General features: G+C 37.8%; 3 protein-coding genes across 4 annotated transcripts in view; 1 reads left to right on the top strand and 2 right to left on the bottom strand.

The window, feature by feature from the left end:
* Positions 1-8322, top strand: part of LOC134217426 (uncharacterized) — a 99538-nt gene extending 91216 nt beyond the window's left edge. The window contains exons 4-5 of the transcript XR_009981036.1: positions 3962-4018; positions 8185-8322. The gene's annotated coding sequence lies outside the window, so the exon portion shown is untranslated. The remainder of the gene's footprint in view (positions 1-3961; positions 4019-8184) is intronic.
* On the bottom strand, positions 193-1402 carry LOC134217430 (leucine-rich repeat-containing protein 59). Its single transcript, XM_062696195.1, has 4 exons — positions 1165-1402; positions 1051-1110; positions 697-993; positions 193-638 (listed from the first exon to the last, which is right to left on the bottom strand). The coding sequence occupies exons 1-4, from the start codon at positions 1285-1287 to the stop codon at positions 252-254; spliced, it is 867 nt and encodes a 288-aa protein (XP_062552179.1). The 5' UTR covers positions 1288-1402; the 3' UTR covers positions 193-251.
* On the bottom strand, positions 1249-11028 carry LOC134217421 (adenylyl cyclase X E). Of its 2 annotated transcripts, XM_062696180.1 has the most exons (17): positions 10513-11022; positions 10311-10451; positions 10094-10256; positions 9662-10023; positions 9483-9598; positions 9241-9276; positions 7890-8321; positions 6860-7010; positions 3796-3870; positions 3610-3734; positions 3289-3549; positions 2966-3227; positions 2851-2907; positions 2525-2793; positions 2368-2462; positions 1444-2307; positions 1249-1386 (listed from the first exon to the last, which is right to left on the bottom strand). In XM_062696180.1, exons 1-16 carry the CDS (start codon positions 10627-10629, stop codon positions 1484-1486), a joined length of 3486 nt encoding a protein of 1161 aa, XP_062552164.1. In that variant the 5' UTR covers positions 10630-11022; the 3' UTR covers positions 1249-1386; positions 1444-1483. The 2 variants fall into 2 exon arrangements, with proteins under 2 accessions (XP_062552164.1, XP_062552165.1); XM_062696181.1 differs by lacking the exons at positions 1249-1386; positions 1444-2307; positions 2368-2462; positions 2525-2793; positions 2851-2907 and having other exon boundaries at positions 3111-3227; positions 3285-3549; positions 10513-11028.
* Between the last annotated feature and the right edge of the window lie 6149 nt (positions 11029-17177).

Genomic DNA, 17177 nt, shown 5'->3' with positions numbered 1-17177 from the left:
TGTTAGCCTCATTATATAGGAATGCAAAAAAGGTAACATATGGCTTAGAAACCTGTCGGATAATTGAAGAAATGCCTTATGGACACTTACCTGCGAGGCAGAACTCTCCCAGGGGGAGATTTAATGTCATAGGAAAAGATGAAGAAGAAGAAGAAGGAAAATGTGATGCAATAGAAAAGATAATGGATGTGATTATAAATTCACTATAATGTTTATTTGTTTGTGTTGTTTTTGTATATGCTTAGATCAATTTACTTAATGTATTCTTCCATCAAATTAGAATAGTTCTGTCCAAAAATTTCGTTTAACAAGTCAGAAAACAGAAAATAATTGACTAATAATAAAATTGCGGCGATAGCTCCCAGGATTAGAACATAACGGATCACTCTATTGCCTGTTTTCTTATCAGCTACTGTTTTCTGTTTAACTGTATGACTGTTCGTTTTATTCAACGCCGTTTTGTCTTTTTGAACTTCCGCTAGTTGTGTATTCTCAATCTTGGATTTCTTGTTTTTATTTTTCTTTTTCTTTTCCGTATTAGGCTTATCAGTCTGCTTAGATTCCTTGAGTCCCTTATCTTGCTCTTGCTGTACTTCATGCTCCTTCGCTTCTTTCTCTTTACGGCGTTCTTCCAGCACCTAAAGGACAATAACCCATTAAGTGTCGCTATATAGATATAAAAAAGTGGCTTGTTACCTGTTGCTCTATATCCACCATAAATGCAACAGCTTTTTTTGCTGCTTCCATGCAATCCTTTTGGTCGGTACAAGTGCCTATTATCTTTGAAAACACGGGATTGAGCCGATTATTTTTTAGATCTAAATACTTGAGTTTCTTAAGACGACCGAAGCTCAGCGGAAGGCGTTCGATGTGATTGTTATACAGATCTAAATGCCGCAGATTGATAAGATTTCCGAAGTCATCGGAGATTTGCCGGATTTTGTTATTGCTCAAGTCCAACTTTGTTAACTGTACAAGTGTTGTAAAATCACTCTACAAATATATTTGAAATAATATATTTTCAATATTTATAACTTATTATATACCTACATTTATTGCAAATATAACGTTGCTTGATAAATCTAAAACAGTGGCACGCTTCAGAGGTTTCTGTAAGAACATAAATCAACTATATGTTTGTTGTGGAATAAAAGGAAAACTTACAATATCGTTCACGGGAATTATCGAAATATTCATTAAACTCAAATCTAACACATTATCGGTGAGCCTTTCTCGGACGTTAATTTTCTCGCGATCATCTTTTTTTGCTACACTTCGCTTAGACATTTTTGGCGTTCTTTAACGAAAATATCACTTATTGTATGTAGCTTGATTGCCGGTCCTTGTGACGTGTGGATTATACAGCGCTTGTCAAAAGGAAGAGGGCTGGAACAAGAAGGTAGTATCAGCACATCGCCACCATTGCATTTCCTATACACATACAAGTTTGTGTATCTAGGGATGACTAAATGTTTTTCAAGATTTAAAGTTTCGTTGAAGCATCGTCAGTTGGCGCGGATTTAACAAGTTCAAAGTTGTCGTTTATATTTACAAAATAAGTTGGAATTTTTCCTCTTCCTTTCACAAATATTTGTCCTCGGTATTCACAAAGATATCCATAGCTTTGTAATATTTCAGCACTCTCCTTAGTTACTTGAATTCTTCCCGGAATGCCTGTAGAATCCATTCTTGATGCCATGTTTACGGCATTACCCCATATATCGTATAAAGGTTTGCTAGAGCCTACTACTCCTGCCATTACTTTTCCATTGGAGATGCCTATTCTTAGTAAGCCAGGATTTGTCTGTTTGAAATTTTCTATGCTGAAATCGCGCAAAACTTTCATTAATTCTAAAGCAAATTCTGTCATCACAATAGTCACATTGTTAGTATGTCTTGTACTAGAATTATTTCTACTGGGCAGTTGTGGCGATATATCTGATGTTCTGGGGTTCAGGCTCCTTCGACCATTTGTCATCAATGAAGTTCTCGTGATTCCTGACACGGAACGATAAGGCCCAAGCGAAGATGACGAATCACATCGACCAGGATCCAACCCGCATGCTGCCATGTATGTCCATCCGGCAACTTTAATTTTTTCTACTTTAAGATATCCATCAAAATATTGTAGTTTTTCATCGAAGTCACATATAATCTCGTTCAGTACTTTTAACACACTTTTTTCGTTTTCTACCGATATATCCGTATTTATATCCATATTTGTGATTGTTGCAAACATTACTGCTACATTTTTGTAGTCCTCATTGTAGAATTCATTTTTCAATTGGCGATTTATGTAAATTTCAGCTGAAAGTGATCATTTAATAAATGGATTTTTCAAATACTATATTTTGCGATTTAACTCACCCACATGTGTAGGAAGAATGTTTTCCACTAAGATTTTATTGGTTTGTTTCGTGACTTCCGCTTCTTCCTGTTGTTTGAGAAGTTGCCTTTTCCAGCTAGAAACACATTACAGATATCAAAACTATTCGTTTGCAATGAATGAAAATTGTGTTTTTACTTATAATCGACCCTAGCGATGTATTCTGATTGGCGATCAATCCATTGAAATACGATCACTGTAAATACCACTAGCAACAAATGCGCAACTTTGGGATTCATTCCGGGATTCATGCTAGCGCTATTTTCATAAATATAATGCAGCTCATCGAAAATTGCCCACGAGTAGAAAAGTAGAATGGTTAATCCACATACTGCTTTCAATATATAATGAATTCTTAAAAACATAAATGCCATTCCAATTGCAAGTGTTAGACACTGACTAACAGACTGAAAAAGAAAAGAGTTTAAAAAGACTATCAACACATCTATCGAGAAATTTTATACCCATGAATTGGTACAAAATTCTTTACGCATGTCCATAATTTCATAATTGCACTCGATCTGAAAAATATAGTTTTTATGATTCTTTTTTTTTTTGCATTTTTCCAATATGTATTACCAAGTACGCTAACGAGCATGTTACCAAAATTGCGATTGTTACAAGATAAATAATTGTTCTGAAAGAGAAGCTGCTCATGACACTATTAGAAAAATCATAAAGTTTGCGTAAGAAAATGTTCCTTGGTTTCCGAATTCGTAATAAATCCTCGGATGAGTATGGTGTATATATGTCCCATATCTTTCGAAACCATGTTATTGGTATAAAACAAAATAGTATAATTCCAGAGGCCACCATTACCATCCAAAAGTAAAATCCAGATCTGTAGATAAAATTGTGCATTGTTTTATACAATATAATTCTTGTTTGAACCCTATACCTACGCTTTGTCGAGGACTTGTATGAGAAAAATGCATACAAAAACTATAAAGCTCATGAGTACGCTATACTTGAGCATCAAATCTGGCTCTTTCATAAATAACCATTCCCAGCGTTTATTCTCAAAGCACATGAAAAATGTTGATAAATTATCCAAACGACTATCGTTGATATTTTCATTATTAGTGCTTCCATTGGAGTAATATGGTGTTGATGATGTTTGCTGCTGAAGTGTATCTCGTCTCGTAGAAAAGATTTTATTGAATCTGTAAATAAATTTTTGCTTTAAATTTCGATATAAAATCCTGTTAAATCGATCCACTAACTGGAATTTTCCTATTGGCATTCCATCCAACTCCTTTGCCATTTCAACATTTGTTTGCTTCATAATTTCGCGGAATTGCTCCATAGAATTTTGCATAAAGTTCCGTGTTACTTGACTTCGTTCTTTCTTCAAGGTAGAGAAATTAAATTTAGTATAGAGCATAAACATATTAGTTCATTGTTATTACCTTGATTTGAATCGTTTTCCTTTTGACGCCAACTGACAATCGACTACTCGTAGCAGATTCCGATAGCCCATAGTACTGAAAGAGTAGAACGCAGTTTTTTTTAAATCATTTCAATGCTCTAATTTATTCTTCATCCATTTTATTTTTTTCTCTTTTCCTTTTACAGATTTACGAGGTTTTGAAGTGGTCATTTCTGAATTAGGTGATTATCAAACGAGAAGAGGTGAGTGTTTATAAATCTCAAATATATTGGTGGTATTGAATGGAATAGTACTAAAACATCTTATAACAGGTGAAGACATTCCAATAAATAAGCTCAATTTTTTTTTGCGAAGAAACAATTTGAATTGCTTTACTGACCGGGTCCCGGCGTAAGATATTTAGGTACATTACATAAAAAAAACAGAATAAATGCATACAATTGATAGACAGCTATACCATGTCCAAGTTAACCTTTGGTATTACAAAAATACACTAATCCTGAAGTCAATTCAAAACCAATTGAATTGACTGCAGGATCAGTGTAGCATTGCATAGTATGTAGCTATTCATTTATAGCGCGCGTTTTCGTGTCGATTTTGTTCGAGTTTGATATTCAAGAAGGTCAAACGCAAAGGATTGTTAGTTACAAAATAGTAGTTTGTGCAACAAGTTGCAAAAAGATTATTTTTTCAGCACGAGTTGCACACGCTATTTTTTTGCAATGACGAAAATGGATTTTAATTTGATAAATCTGTACCAAAATTGTACAGTCTAATTTACTCCACATGATCATTCTTGCCAATAAATTATGTTGCTGCGGAGAACAATCAGATTCCATGTTACCGTTCCACATTGCATAGTTCGATAAGCCGTGAAGCGATAGATGTACTTGACCTTGGAAAATTTTTGTTGTCGTGTTCACCAAACTATTTAATTTATTACGGGGCGCATGGAATACACTATTTGAGCACTTACCGAAGATAATTCGGAAAATGTAGTCATGTAACTACTGTTCTGATGTTGGTTTTTCATTATAGCACCCAAATGAGTGTTATAATGAATATTATGCAACCCATTTGAGTTGCATAATGTTCATTACCCATTTCGTTGGTATGGAAAAGTAGGCCGTTTTATCACTCAAAGACGAACTGTAATTGCAAAAACTGTGTTTTAAGAAAGCAGGCTGCGTTTTTCTATATATTGTCGTATAATATAAACTGAGAGAACGTTAAAAAAATCACTATTGAGCAAATTCTCTGTCAAGGTCGGCTAATTTTTGCATTGTTTTGCATATACTATACATACATTTTTTTATGACCAAAAAACATATTTTGGTACACTGAAAATAGTGTATACGTTCATACTACTGGTTTCACACGTGAATTCTCACTTATTGCCTAGCATTTCAAAGCATCGTGTGTTTCAAGACGCATACGCCATTTTTTATGATCAGCATAGATGAAAAACATCATGCACCGAAATGTAAATCACGTTAAATTACAGAAAGGAATGGCTCAGAATGTATATGAAGTCGATATATTTTTCACAAGATATTTTTTCTGTAATGAATTATGATGTAGGGGAACTGTTCCATTTTCCATCTCACTGAACATATCAATCTGAACAATCGTCTCATCGCGAAACAAAGGAATACGGCACCAATTTCGTCGCTTCTTTTTGCTAACATGCGTGCTCACCGCTGAAAAAAATCACAAAAATAATAAACAAACCAAATACCTTTTCATTGCTTTGTTTATCGTGGGACCAATATCGGAGCTATGAGATGAAGTCCAGGAGCAGTAACCCTATTTATTCAACATTTAAAATATTCTCATCTCTATCGACAATTAGTATATATGATAGTCAACATCTGCAGATATCCAAAAAGATATCCTATTTTCTCGTTAAACTGCAAACGCCTGGTGGAGCATTCAGCAGCAGCTTGATATAAGGTCCGATTGGCTGAGTCAATTTGGGTTTAGATCATGAAAACTTTTAGTTAGTATTTCTGAAACAAAATATCATTTACATCGTTTATTCTGCTTTTTTTTTCTTTATTTAAGTGATTTTTTAATTTTAAAATTAGGTTCATCACTATTTATTCTGCTTGTTATGAAGCGGTATTGGTTGATGTAAGAGATTTTTTTTCTGAATTTTATGTGTGATTTGAAAAACATGTAGATTAAAGCGAGGCAAGTTTGCGCACCTAACTTTTGTCTTAGAATAACTTTTGATATGAATGTTTTGAAAGTTATTAACAAGTATGTATCCTATGATATTGTCCTCAAAATTTCTTGCTTCATTTTTGATATTTTCTATTTGAATTTGAGAATAAGAGAGTTTTATGCATAAAATCAAATGCGCACACTTGACCCGTGTCTGGGGTGAGTCTGCGCATTTCGCGGGCAAGAGTGCGCACGAGAAAGATTGGCTGATTTTCCATATTTATTGTAACACTTTTCGTTCCGTGTTGACTATCATGTTTAAAGGCAACTATTCGTGAACCATTTGGTCAATGTTTTGCCCTGCTAGATTATTCCCCTTCAAATTGTAACCCATTTATTCGAAAATTGTAATTATTGTAATTTACGAGACGAGCCAGCCTATGGCTGAAAATCTCGTACATTGATCTCCTATTCAAATTAATCAGGTTTTCATGACTTTCTAACGCATTTAAAAAATGTTTTAGAAAAAGGCCTGGGGCAAAACGCCCGAATGGTGGTGCAAAATGACCCTATTGCATGTAAAATAATGGTGAACGCATGGTAGTTTGTTTTTTCTTAATGGATTGAACTTCAATCTTACGGGTCTGGAGAAAAAATCGTAAATTTGAGTGAATTTGCAGGGATTTTGCTCACTTTTTCCAATGGAGCTCGGTAATGGATAACTAATTACGAATTGTAATGGTAATATTCGTTCATAAATGTCCTACAACAGATTATATGTGTGATTTTATGAGTGAGTGAATTTTGCCCCAGGGGTGCATTATGCATTATTCTCTCCTACATAATGTCCATTTCAGCAACCTGATTGATCTGTTCTATATTTTGAAAGATTTTTCCTCTTTATTATCCATACTTACATTACTATCATCACTAAACTGTGGAACTATGAGGAAGGTCTGAATATTGTGTTTCATCAACACTGGATCTACTTTAGCCTTTTCTGTACCGTCTTCATAAATGTATTCCCCATCCAACAGTTCAAGTGTTTGCATTGTAACGTGGACTTTCCTGAAACAAAATGGAATTCAATTTAGCTACGGCGATGATTTATTTATTTGTAATTATTAATCAGTTATATCCGGCTAACTACAGTTAAGTAAAATAGTGAATATTATACTACTTATTTAGATGTTCCCGACCTGCGATTAGCGTCATTCAGCAAATAGTAGCCGAAACGACTGTGTTTCATACAAGTTTAAACATTTAAATAGCTAAATTGTAGTGCATTGAATTTAATATATTTACTTTTATTTCCGAGCATTAGGCTTAGTGAAAGTGAAACGAAACATCAAAAACGCTTTTTGTTTGGGCTGAATGATAGTCCTTAGATAATTAGTTGAACAAGTCATGCAAATTTGACTATAATTTGATACCCTTCTCAATGTGCAATTTTCTACTGTCTTTCTCGCATATGTAGTGTACGAAAAGGCTTTATGTTCACTTCAAAAACGAAGCCCGGGGATCAATATACTGATCGTCTCTGCTAAGCAAGACTTTGTTAACCATACACTGCTAAAAAAGTTAACACTCAAAAGACTTTAAAGTATGCTCTTTTCACTATAAAGTAATCAATTATGAATTCAAAGTACATACGCTCTTTCGTGGGAGAATGGGACTACACATAAAAAGGAATAAATATTATGCACAATTATGACTTTCTTCTATTCACAAATGATTTACTTTTATGCATAAAAACAGGAAAAATGTGTAAAACTTATGCTTTTTATGCATCAAATTTTACTCCTTTTGTGGGTAGTCCCATTCTCCCGCAAAAGAGCATACTTCTCCCGAAAAGAGCATACTTTCATTTTTGCGTGTAGTGTATTTTAACTGGCCTATACTCTGAAAACAGAATAGGAAATGATTCATGTTTGCACCGTTAATTACCCAGCTTCTCCAGTAGATTCCAGCTTATTTGCTATTATGACATCCTTGGACCAGATATCATATTGCCATTTACATGCTCCGATTACACCTGATATTATGCTTCCCGAATGGATACCTATCCGCATGTCTATATTGAGATCTCTTGACATCCGTACATCACGGATATCTTTAATCATTCGTAATCCCAAATCGACACAACTTTTCGCATGATATTTGTTCTTAATAGGAACTCCGGAAACACAGTAGTAACAGTCACCTAAAAATTTGATTCTCAACACATTAAACTCTTTTGCAGCCTCGTCGAATTTAACAAAAAGCTCATGGAGGACGTCCACCAAAGATTTGACCGGTAACTGTGTGGTAATGTACGTGTAGTTGACCACGTCTGCGTAGAGGATTGTAACATTTGTGTGTTTTTGTACGTAGAGCTTGCTGAAATATTTGAACAATTAATTACGCTAAAAGGTTTTTGTAATTACAACAGTGGACAGTGGACAGTGAATCTAGGATTTCTGTTCCTGGGTTGATGTACCCATCCGAATTATTCCCTAGAATAAAGATCCAGAGCGCAAAATATTTTGAATCTTTTCATTGTGAATTTTTGACAGTAAGAAAAGCTACTTATATAGGAGCATTAGACTGACCCAGCCGTGTATGGGAAAAAAAGAGTTGTCCAATTCTACATGCCCACGTTTTTCATAACAATCAATAAATTCTAAATAGCACAACCCAACTTCCAATAAATCAGCCGCAAACTACATCAAAGTTTATTTAATAGTCGTATACTGACCATGATCGCATATTTGTAACATTTGCATTTTGGTTGATTTTGTAAAACGTTTGTCAATCACCCCCACAAACTTAATCATTTTTAGCTTACCACGGATAAGCAATATAGTAAAGCCTGTTTTACTGTTGTGGGATTAGATGCAGTAAATTGAGCTTTCTGAACGATTCACAGGATTTCTACAAAATTCACAAAAATGCGAGTGTTACAAATATGCGATCATGGGCAGTATAGTATTCTGTGGAATTGATCTTTGTACCAATTCTGAGCTCTATCGAGCATACTGAACCAATTTCCTAAACATAACATAAGAGTGACGGAGTTATATTTTCATATGTATTTTGGCTGAAACCTTTGAGCAAACTTTAAATCAAATGCGCCAGCTCATGCAACAAGCGATTGAGCTGAAATTTTCAGAGATTGATTTTCGCACCCAAAGGCACAATCCGTAGAATTCGACAACTTTTTGTTTCCTGGACCAGTCTAATGAGCATGTTATTTAGAATGGAACAGACATCAAAGACTACAAGTTTACTGTTGTTAAGTATAACATGAAATAATTACTTGATAGATCGCCATTGTGTACCGGTTCTGAAGAAGCTGGAATAACATAAAAAATTAAAATTAATACGGGATCGACGGATATTCTCGGCAGGCATCTTAAAACGACAGTTTCAACAAATTTCAAATTGATATTGCTACACCGTAGCTTTTCATTTAATTTTCGATTGTCAAGAAATTTCGATTGTCAAGACCTTTGCCGGGAATATCAATCATTCACATACTTAATATAGAATATCGCCTACTTTTGTGGGTTGATGTTGTTATGATGACCGTTGCGCATTTTTTCAATCATCACTCGTATGTCTTTCTCCATAAGCTCAGCGGTATGTTCCGGTAATATACTTAACAGTAATTCTTTCTGAAAATTCCTTTTGTTATCCTTTTTGATAAATCATAATGCATAAATTCTTTAATATGTTACCTCTTGATTTCTTGCGAATTTCAAAAGAAGGTTCCCTTCAACTAATTCCCTTCTATCCAAGAATGTTCGCCTGATAGCTATCTCATTTATCAATCGAAAATATAAGCCAAACAAATTGAGGCATAGAAAATAAATCAGTTCAGTTGTCACTTTAATGATCATGTCAGATTCCAAACGATAAGAAATTAGTGCCATTATTATCAAATAGCATACGGTAGTAGCACCGCCCAGTATGATTACATGATAATTTTCACTAAGTGGTAGGAAGATGTAAATTGCGAATATTATATGATTGGCATACGATGGTCGCAATGGAGGATTCATGAAGGTAACAGCTGCATGATAAAGTGGTATCATAATATCTGAAAAGTTAATGTATCAATATTAAACAAATATAATTTATGAACACATTTTTTTTATTGATTTTCATACCGGCTACTATGAGTGTAAAAATTGCTGCGCAAGAAGTAACGTATGGCACCCAGGGGTGTGCTTTTATCAGTCTTTCTTTAAAAGCTGCAAACAATGACACCCAGACTATCAAACTTCCAAAAGTGTAACAAATTAAATCAGGGTGTATAGCAGCGGTTGGATGCTGAAACAAGAATATTTTTATTTTATTTTCTATAATCTGATATGTATCACTTACTTGTTCTCCTGTGACTATCACTACCACATGAGCTATGCTAATAAAAGTTTGAAGAACTACAAATATGGATAAATAACTCCGTTGAACTCTTGCCATATACTTGTTATAGAATACCTCCAACCCTAGATTAACGCATTCTCGCTATTAAAATAATTGTATCAATACTTTGAATCTTTTTTTACATAATATCAGTTATACATACTCTTAGAAACCCTAGCTCCCATTTCTTCAGAGCATAATAATCCGCATCTGCCTCTTGGTTTTGTTCTATTTCGTTTTTATCATTTTTCGGATCAACTGCATCCTTGTTATTGATCATGATCACTTTGTATTTATTTTATTCTAATGGAGAATCCAATTCAATTTGTTTTATGAAACTAAATGTAATGAGAAATGGAATCTTGTACTAAACGATACTGTTTGAACACCTAAATTCCGTAGACTAAAATGACAACTAATCGTTGAAGAGAAATGATAAGCTTCGATGGTGTCGTACAATGGCCACTTAAAACATTGTATTGATAACGATGATGCTTGTCTACTTATCTCGCCATGATAAAATTGGTCATCGATACACATAATTTCGCGCATGAGCTTATACGGTAGTGTTCACTCATCCAAAACACTCAACGTTAGAAATTGTGCATAAGTAGTATACAGATTTCGGACGATCTTATAATGTAAGCTCGTTTGCAAGTAGTTCATTTCAGTCTGTATTCTAAAACGTGATGTCAGGAGAACAGTCTAACAGAACATTTTAATCCTTGTTTGATAGCCACAACACGAGAGTGCTAATAACACTATATACTCAGGGAGGTGGGGAACTTTTTTTTTGTCAATCGAAAAACATAAACTTCTTCTTCTTCCTTGGCCTTACTTCCTTGGTGTTCATTAAGCACTTCCACAGTTATTAATTGCAAGGTTTCTAAGCCAAGTAACCATTTCTGCTTCGTATATTATGAGGCTAACACGATGATACTTTAATGCCCAGGGAAGTCGAGACAATTTCCAATCCGAAAATTGCCTAGACCAGCACCGGGAATCGAACCCAGCCGCCCTCAGCATGGTCTTGTTTTGTAGCCGCGCATCTTACCACACGGCTAACGAGGGCCCCTCAGAAACAGTAAGGGTAAAAGACTCAATAGTAGAGGAAATAAGCACGTTGAACCACTATTTCATTGCTTACATCAATTCTGTACTTTATTTCACTTACCTTAATATGCATTCGAAAGCTCATCAATTATGTTTCAAACGAAAATTGATCTGATCGCAACAGAACCCATCGTTGTTGCCTAAAATGATACCTCCAATTTTTGGTGCAGTGTTCTCGATCTGTTACATGAAAAGTGATTTTTTTCCAATTTCGTTTATTTGGTAGGCTCAGGCGTGTATAACACTTCACGGAGCCATTGTTCTTTGTGATATATACAATCAATATCATTTTATTATACGGTTAGTAAGAGGGGGGGTAGAAGCCAGCGTACTCATGGTGACTCGAGGTTAGTTTACAATGTTTAAGGATGGACGGGACTTAGGATTTGGGATCAGGAAATTTCAGCTTCTCATCCGGGCATTTGGCGTCAGTTACGATGTGGCGTGTCGTCGTGCTCGAGGAATGGTTCGACTGGGAGCATCTTCCGGATGGCAAGAGCTATGGAGCTCTACGGAACAAAAAGGCAGAGACAGAACAAAAAAAAACTTTAAAGAAAGAAAAAAAAAACAAATGTTAGATTTTGATGTCAGAAGTACAAAGAAAACTATAAATGGCCTGCATATAGACAACATCACGATCTCCCACAACACCTCGAACTTCCCTGAAGGGTTGTTTACCTCGGGCCACAAGGGTATCCAATAATTGCTCTCTGGAGGCGTCATTTTCCGAGCAGGACCAAACTACGTGATCGATGTCATCATAACCGGCTCTGCACCTACACAAGTTGGAATCGACAAGGTTTATTCTGTACAGATGTGCGTTTAGTGAATAGTGATTAGACATAAATCTCGACATCACGCGAATGAAGCCTCGACTTAAGTCCTCACCTCTGAACCACGCTCGCCCAGAAACTTTTGGAACTATGGAAAATAGCCACCGTCCAAGTTCGTTGTGTGTCCAATTTCTTTGCCAACTTTGAAGAGTACTCAGACGGACTAATGGGAAAAACTCGTTGCTCGAGTATTGTCTATCATAAATTTCACTTTCCTGTGCGCCCACCTTTGCCAGCGAGTCTGCCTTCTCATTGCCGTAGATTGAGCAGTGAGATGGGACCCAAAACACGCATCTGCTCTCTTATGTTTGTATGAAAGTAAGATGCGTCCTTAACAGGTTTTATCGACCGGAGTGCCTCGATAGGACTAAGACTATCCGAGAAGATGAGATAATGGTCTACGGGCTGATTGGAAATTATCCCCAAAGTGAAATTAATTGCTGCCAGCTCAGCAACATAAACCGAACACGGTTCCTGAAGTTTTCGGAAGGTGGTTGAAGTTACATTGAAAACACCGGAGCCAGTGGATCCGTTAATGCGAGAACCATCAGTGAAATATCTGTTTTGCAATTGACATGTTCATATTTTTCTGAAAAAGGGAGGAATAGATATTTGTCGAAGATGATCTGGTATTCCTTGAATAGCGTATTTCATGGACAGATCGTATTCAATTGAGGAACTGTCGTTGGTGAAGTGAACTCGAGGTGGATTATAACACGGAAGACAAAGATCTGAAGAAATGTAGTTGAGATAGACACTAAGGAATCTTGAACGACAAGTCAGTTCAAGCATTTTATCGAAGTTATCTAAGACAAGTGTGTTACTTGTTCCACATTTGACGAGTATTCTCATGAAAAGTGATGAAAGTAACTAAAATTATTACAAAATTGTGTTACTATGTTGCTATTGATAATTATTATATATCACATGTGTGATACACAATGGAAGAGTATTCTGCGTCGAATGCAACTTGTTGCGAGTAAATCGATTAAGGATAAGTGCCTGAAAAATGAGTGACATTTTTTTACTTAATTTTTCTATAAAAAAGTGGTATTTTGGCCATAACTTCCGAGCCCATAGTCCGATCTAGCCAATTTTCAATAGGAAACAATGGTAGAGTATTCTGCGTCGAATGCAACTTGCGAGTAAATCGGTTAAGGATAAGTACCTGAAAAATGAGTGACATTTTTTGGGTAGGTGCGCACAGACACACACACATACACTCACACATACACACACAAGGGGCAGCAGGGACTTTGTCCAAGGGCTTGACGACCCCTCCCCATGGCCACTGCGAGTTAGACCGGGACCATCGTCCCTAACCCCTAATCCCAAGGCATCAAGCGACCCGTGCCGAGGGGATGCATGGCCAGGGGGGTGAAATAATAAGCTAGGCCTTTAACGGAGCCTGTGGGGTACCTGGGCACCCCCCACAGCAATTGTCCCTTACCGCGTCATGCTGGGCTCTGACGGTGGAGTCGAGGAAAGACGGTGGTAAGGGGTTACGGCAGGCTGAAAGTTCTCAGCCGCACCAGACCAGGGAAATAGAGGGGGATGACGCCTCCTGGACCCTGGTCAAGAACAAGAGGAAACCGAAGACGTCAAGGGCCAAAAAGAAGGCCCAGGCGAATGAGGTAGCAAGAAGTCTAGGGTAGGCGCCAATCGCTCCAGGGGCGATGCCCTAGTCATCACGGCGGACGAGGCTAAGTAGTCGGACGTTTTGAAGGCGATGAGGAGTGACGTCAAGCTCGGTGAACTCGGCGCCGACGTACGTCGAATAAGACGTACCCGGATGGGCGAGATGATCCTCGAGGGCGCCGCCTACAAGAAGTTGGCGGAGGAAGTTCTAGGCGAGACGGTCAAGGTGAGGGCACTCACTACGGAGGTGAATCTAAGGGTTAAAGACCTGGACGAGATCACCGAAGTCGAAGAGCTCGTCACGGCACTGCGGCGACAGTGTGAAGTGGAGACGCCCACCGCAGCCGTTCGGCTACGGAAAGGTCCGGCAGGGACGCAGGTAGCATTGGTTCGGCTATCTGCAGTGGACGCCTCCAAGGTAGTCAAGTTTGGGAGCGTCAAGGTGGGATGGTCGGTATGCCCTGTGGGCATATACGAGCAACCCGAAGTTTGCTTCAAGTGCCTGGAACCGGGGCACAAGCAATGGGACTGCAAGGCCCTGACAGAAGCAATCTCTGCCGACGCTGCGGATTGGAGGGACATAAGGCACAATGCTGCACGACCCCTCCCCGGACAACCTAGTTCGGAGGATGTGTAAAGATGAAGTTGGCTGGAACACCGTTTTATCGGCTATCGCCCAAATCGTCTCGGAGCTACACAGAGGGTGGCGCGTGGACTTAAGGATGGCTAGTTCAGGCGCAAATAAGAGGTGGTCCAAGGGATCGGAGTCGGCTTCATGGGTCATATCGGTGGTCATGCTCTGTGGTCGAACTCGATCCTTTTATCGAACAAGTGGCCGCGCGAAGAACAACATGGTATCGTCGCTTTCACGCCGTCGGTCAACCGGGCGGGTTCCGAGCCCGAGGACGGAAAGGAGTCCTCGTCAAGGCTGGGGCAGGCGTAGGCATTGCGTCGGCAAGTCCCTCTGTGTGCTGGCGAATAAGCCCTATCGCAGAAAGGTCAATTTGGGGTGCACGCGGCATCATCATTCTTGATACCAGTCGTGCAGAAGGAAGCAGGCGCGAAGTCGACCCTTCCCACCTTCCGAGGACATAGGGCGTGGTAAGGCCACCTGGAAAGCCAGCAATGCGCTGGCACGATACCATGGTGTTCTCCTAAAAAGCGAGTTAAGATGTTCGGTGCTGCAAGGACACGCAACTAACCTCGAGGGTGCGTTGTGCACTGGCCCCCCTTTGAAGCATTACTTTCTGGTTGTACCGAAGGGACTATGGGCTTGGCGGCAATGGAAACAGTTTAGCGGGTCGGGGATGTAATCCTGCCTCCCTCGGTGATCCCTAACCCCGCACTTCCTGGTCAACCCAGGATGTCTGTTGAGCAGATTCCCCCTCCATGGCTTAGGAAGAAAAAAAAACACATACACACACACAGACATCACCTCAATTCGTCGAGCTGAGTCGATCGGTATATAACACTATGGGTCTCCGGGCCTTCTATAAAAAGTTTGTTTTTGGAGCGATCATGTAGCCTTTACGTATACTTAGTATACGAGAAAGACAAAAATCATTTGAAAGGTCAAAAAGGCACTTGAGGAGAATAGATCGCATGTTTTCTATCATTTTGCATGTTTTTGCACTAATTAATACGCATGGCTGATTTTCTTAAAGTTTTTAATTTTTTTTCCAAGGGAAAAAACAATGATTTTTCAATAATTTCGAAAGGCAATGTCCGATCGGACCAATTTTCAATTGCAAACAATGAGAACGTATTCCTCGTCGAATGCAGCTTGTTGCGAGTAAATCGAGTAATGCTAAGTTCCAAAAAGAATGTCTACAAAATATGTACACATACACACATACAGACATCCCCTCGGTTCGTCGAACTGAGTCGATCGGTACATAACACTATGGGTCTCCGGGCTTTCTATCAAAAGTTGTTTTTTGGAGTAATCCTATAGCCTTTCGGTACAACTATGTTGTACGAGAAAGGCAAAAACATCGCACAATGGTCGGAAGCCGTGATTTGATGAACTTTATTGTTCTGTGCCCAAACGGTTCATATAGTCTTAATAATGTCTTCAGAGTAAAAAATCGCAAAAATATTGCGCATTTTTTTATGGAAACACTCATATCTCTGCGTAGTTTTTATGGATTCTCGATCTACAGCCAGCATTGGTCGGCATATTAGTTCTAGTTTCTCGGGAAAGCATAAAACATGATGGCAGTAAACGTCACATAAAATGACAAGCAGAAAAAAATGCATTTTGAACTAACCCTCGGAAAATCCGGAACATCTCCGGTGGCCAAGGGCTAATCTGAGGTCTGAAGACAGTATACAAGAAGAGTTTCCGCGTACGATGGTCCTGGTTTTATCAAAATCGGATTTTTCTAGGCAAAGTTATGCTGATTGGAATTTCAACAAAATTTTGCCCCTGTACCTTGACGATCGGGTATACACCACAGTTCTTCCCCTTTCATAAATAACATCATTATGATTCAAAAACAAAATGTATTGCATAACTTACAAAAACCTTTTTCCACATTACCATTCAAATGGTAGGGGATGGTGGCCGGGTGTCAGCACCCTGACGTTGCATTTGACAGATAACAGATATGGACATTTTGACATGATGTATAAGCACGTTTTTTGGTGCCGAATACCGATCCAAACAGATGCGTATGTTTCGTTTAACAAAGAAAACTTTTTTTTATCAAGTTTTTAGTTTTACGAAACGAAATGATCGATATGATCGAAACGGTTAATTTATTACGTATGGTATTTACAAAGTAAATTTACTTTATTTTGTGTGATTTAATATTGAATGCTACCGTAGCATTTGCAATTAATCTTTTATGTTCACTTTTCAAAATGGTTGCTATTTTCGGTTGTCGGCACACAAACATGGTCGGTTGTCGGCACTCCATTTTTCAAGGGAGATATCACGACGAATTAAAGTTAATTGCCTAACTTGAGGTTATTAACTACGTTGTGAGCAAATATAACAGTTTTTGAAAGCTTAATTAAATATGTATGTAAATATCATAAATTTCGTTGCCATTTTCATAATAAATCTTGATATTTTCAGCCATAACGGCCTCAGTTCATATTATTCCGTATTAAATGTTTTTTTTTTCGGGGTGATGATAACCGAGCACCTTTTTGTAAACGGCATAAAATCAACATCTAACAAAATTATCATTAAAAACTTTCCTATAGATAAAACAATTTTCTACACCAGTTATTGCGA

Source organism: Armigeres subalbatus, chromosome 2 (genome assembly GCF_024139115.2).
Source record: "Armigeres subalbatus isolate Guangzhou_Male chromosome 2, GZ_Asu_2, whole genome shotgun sequence".
NCBI lineage: Eukaryota > Metazoa > Arthropoda > Insecta > Diptera > Culicidae > Armigeres > Armigeres subalbatus.
The sequence above is the reverse complement of the archived record's forward strand: the minus strand, read 5'-3'. Positions and strand labels throughout refer to the sequence as shown.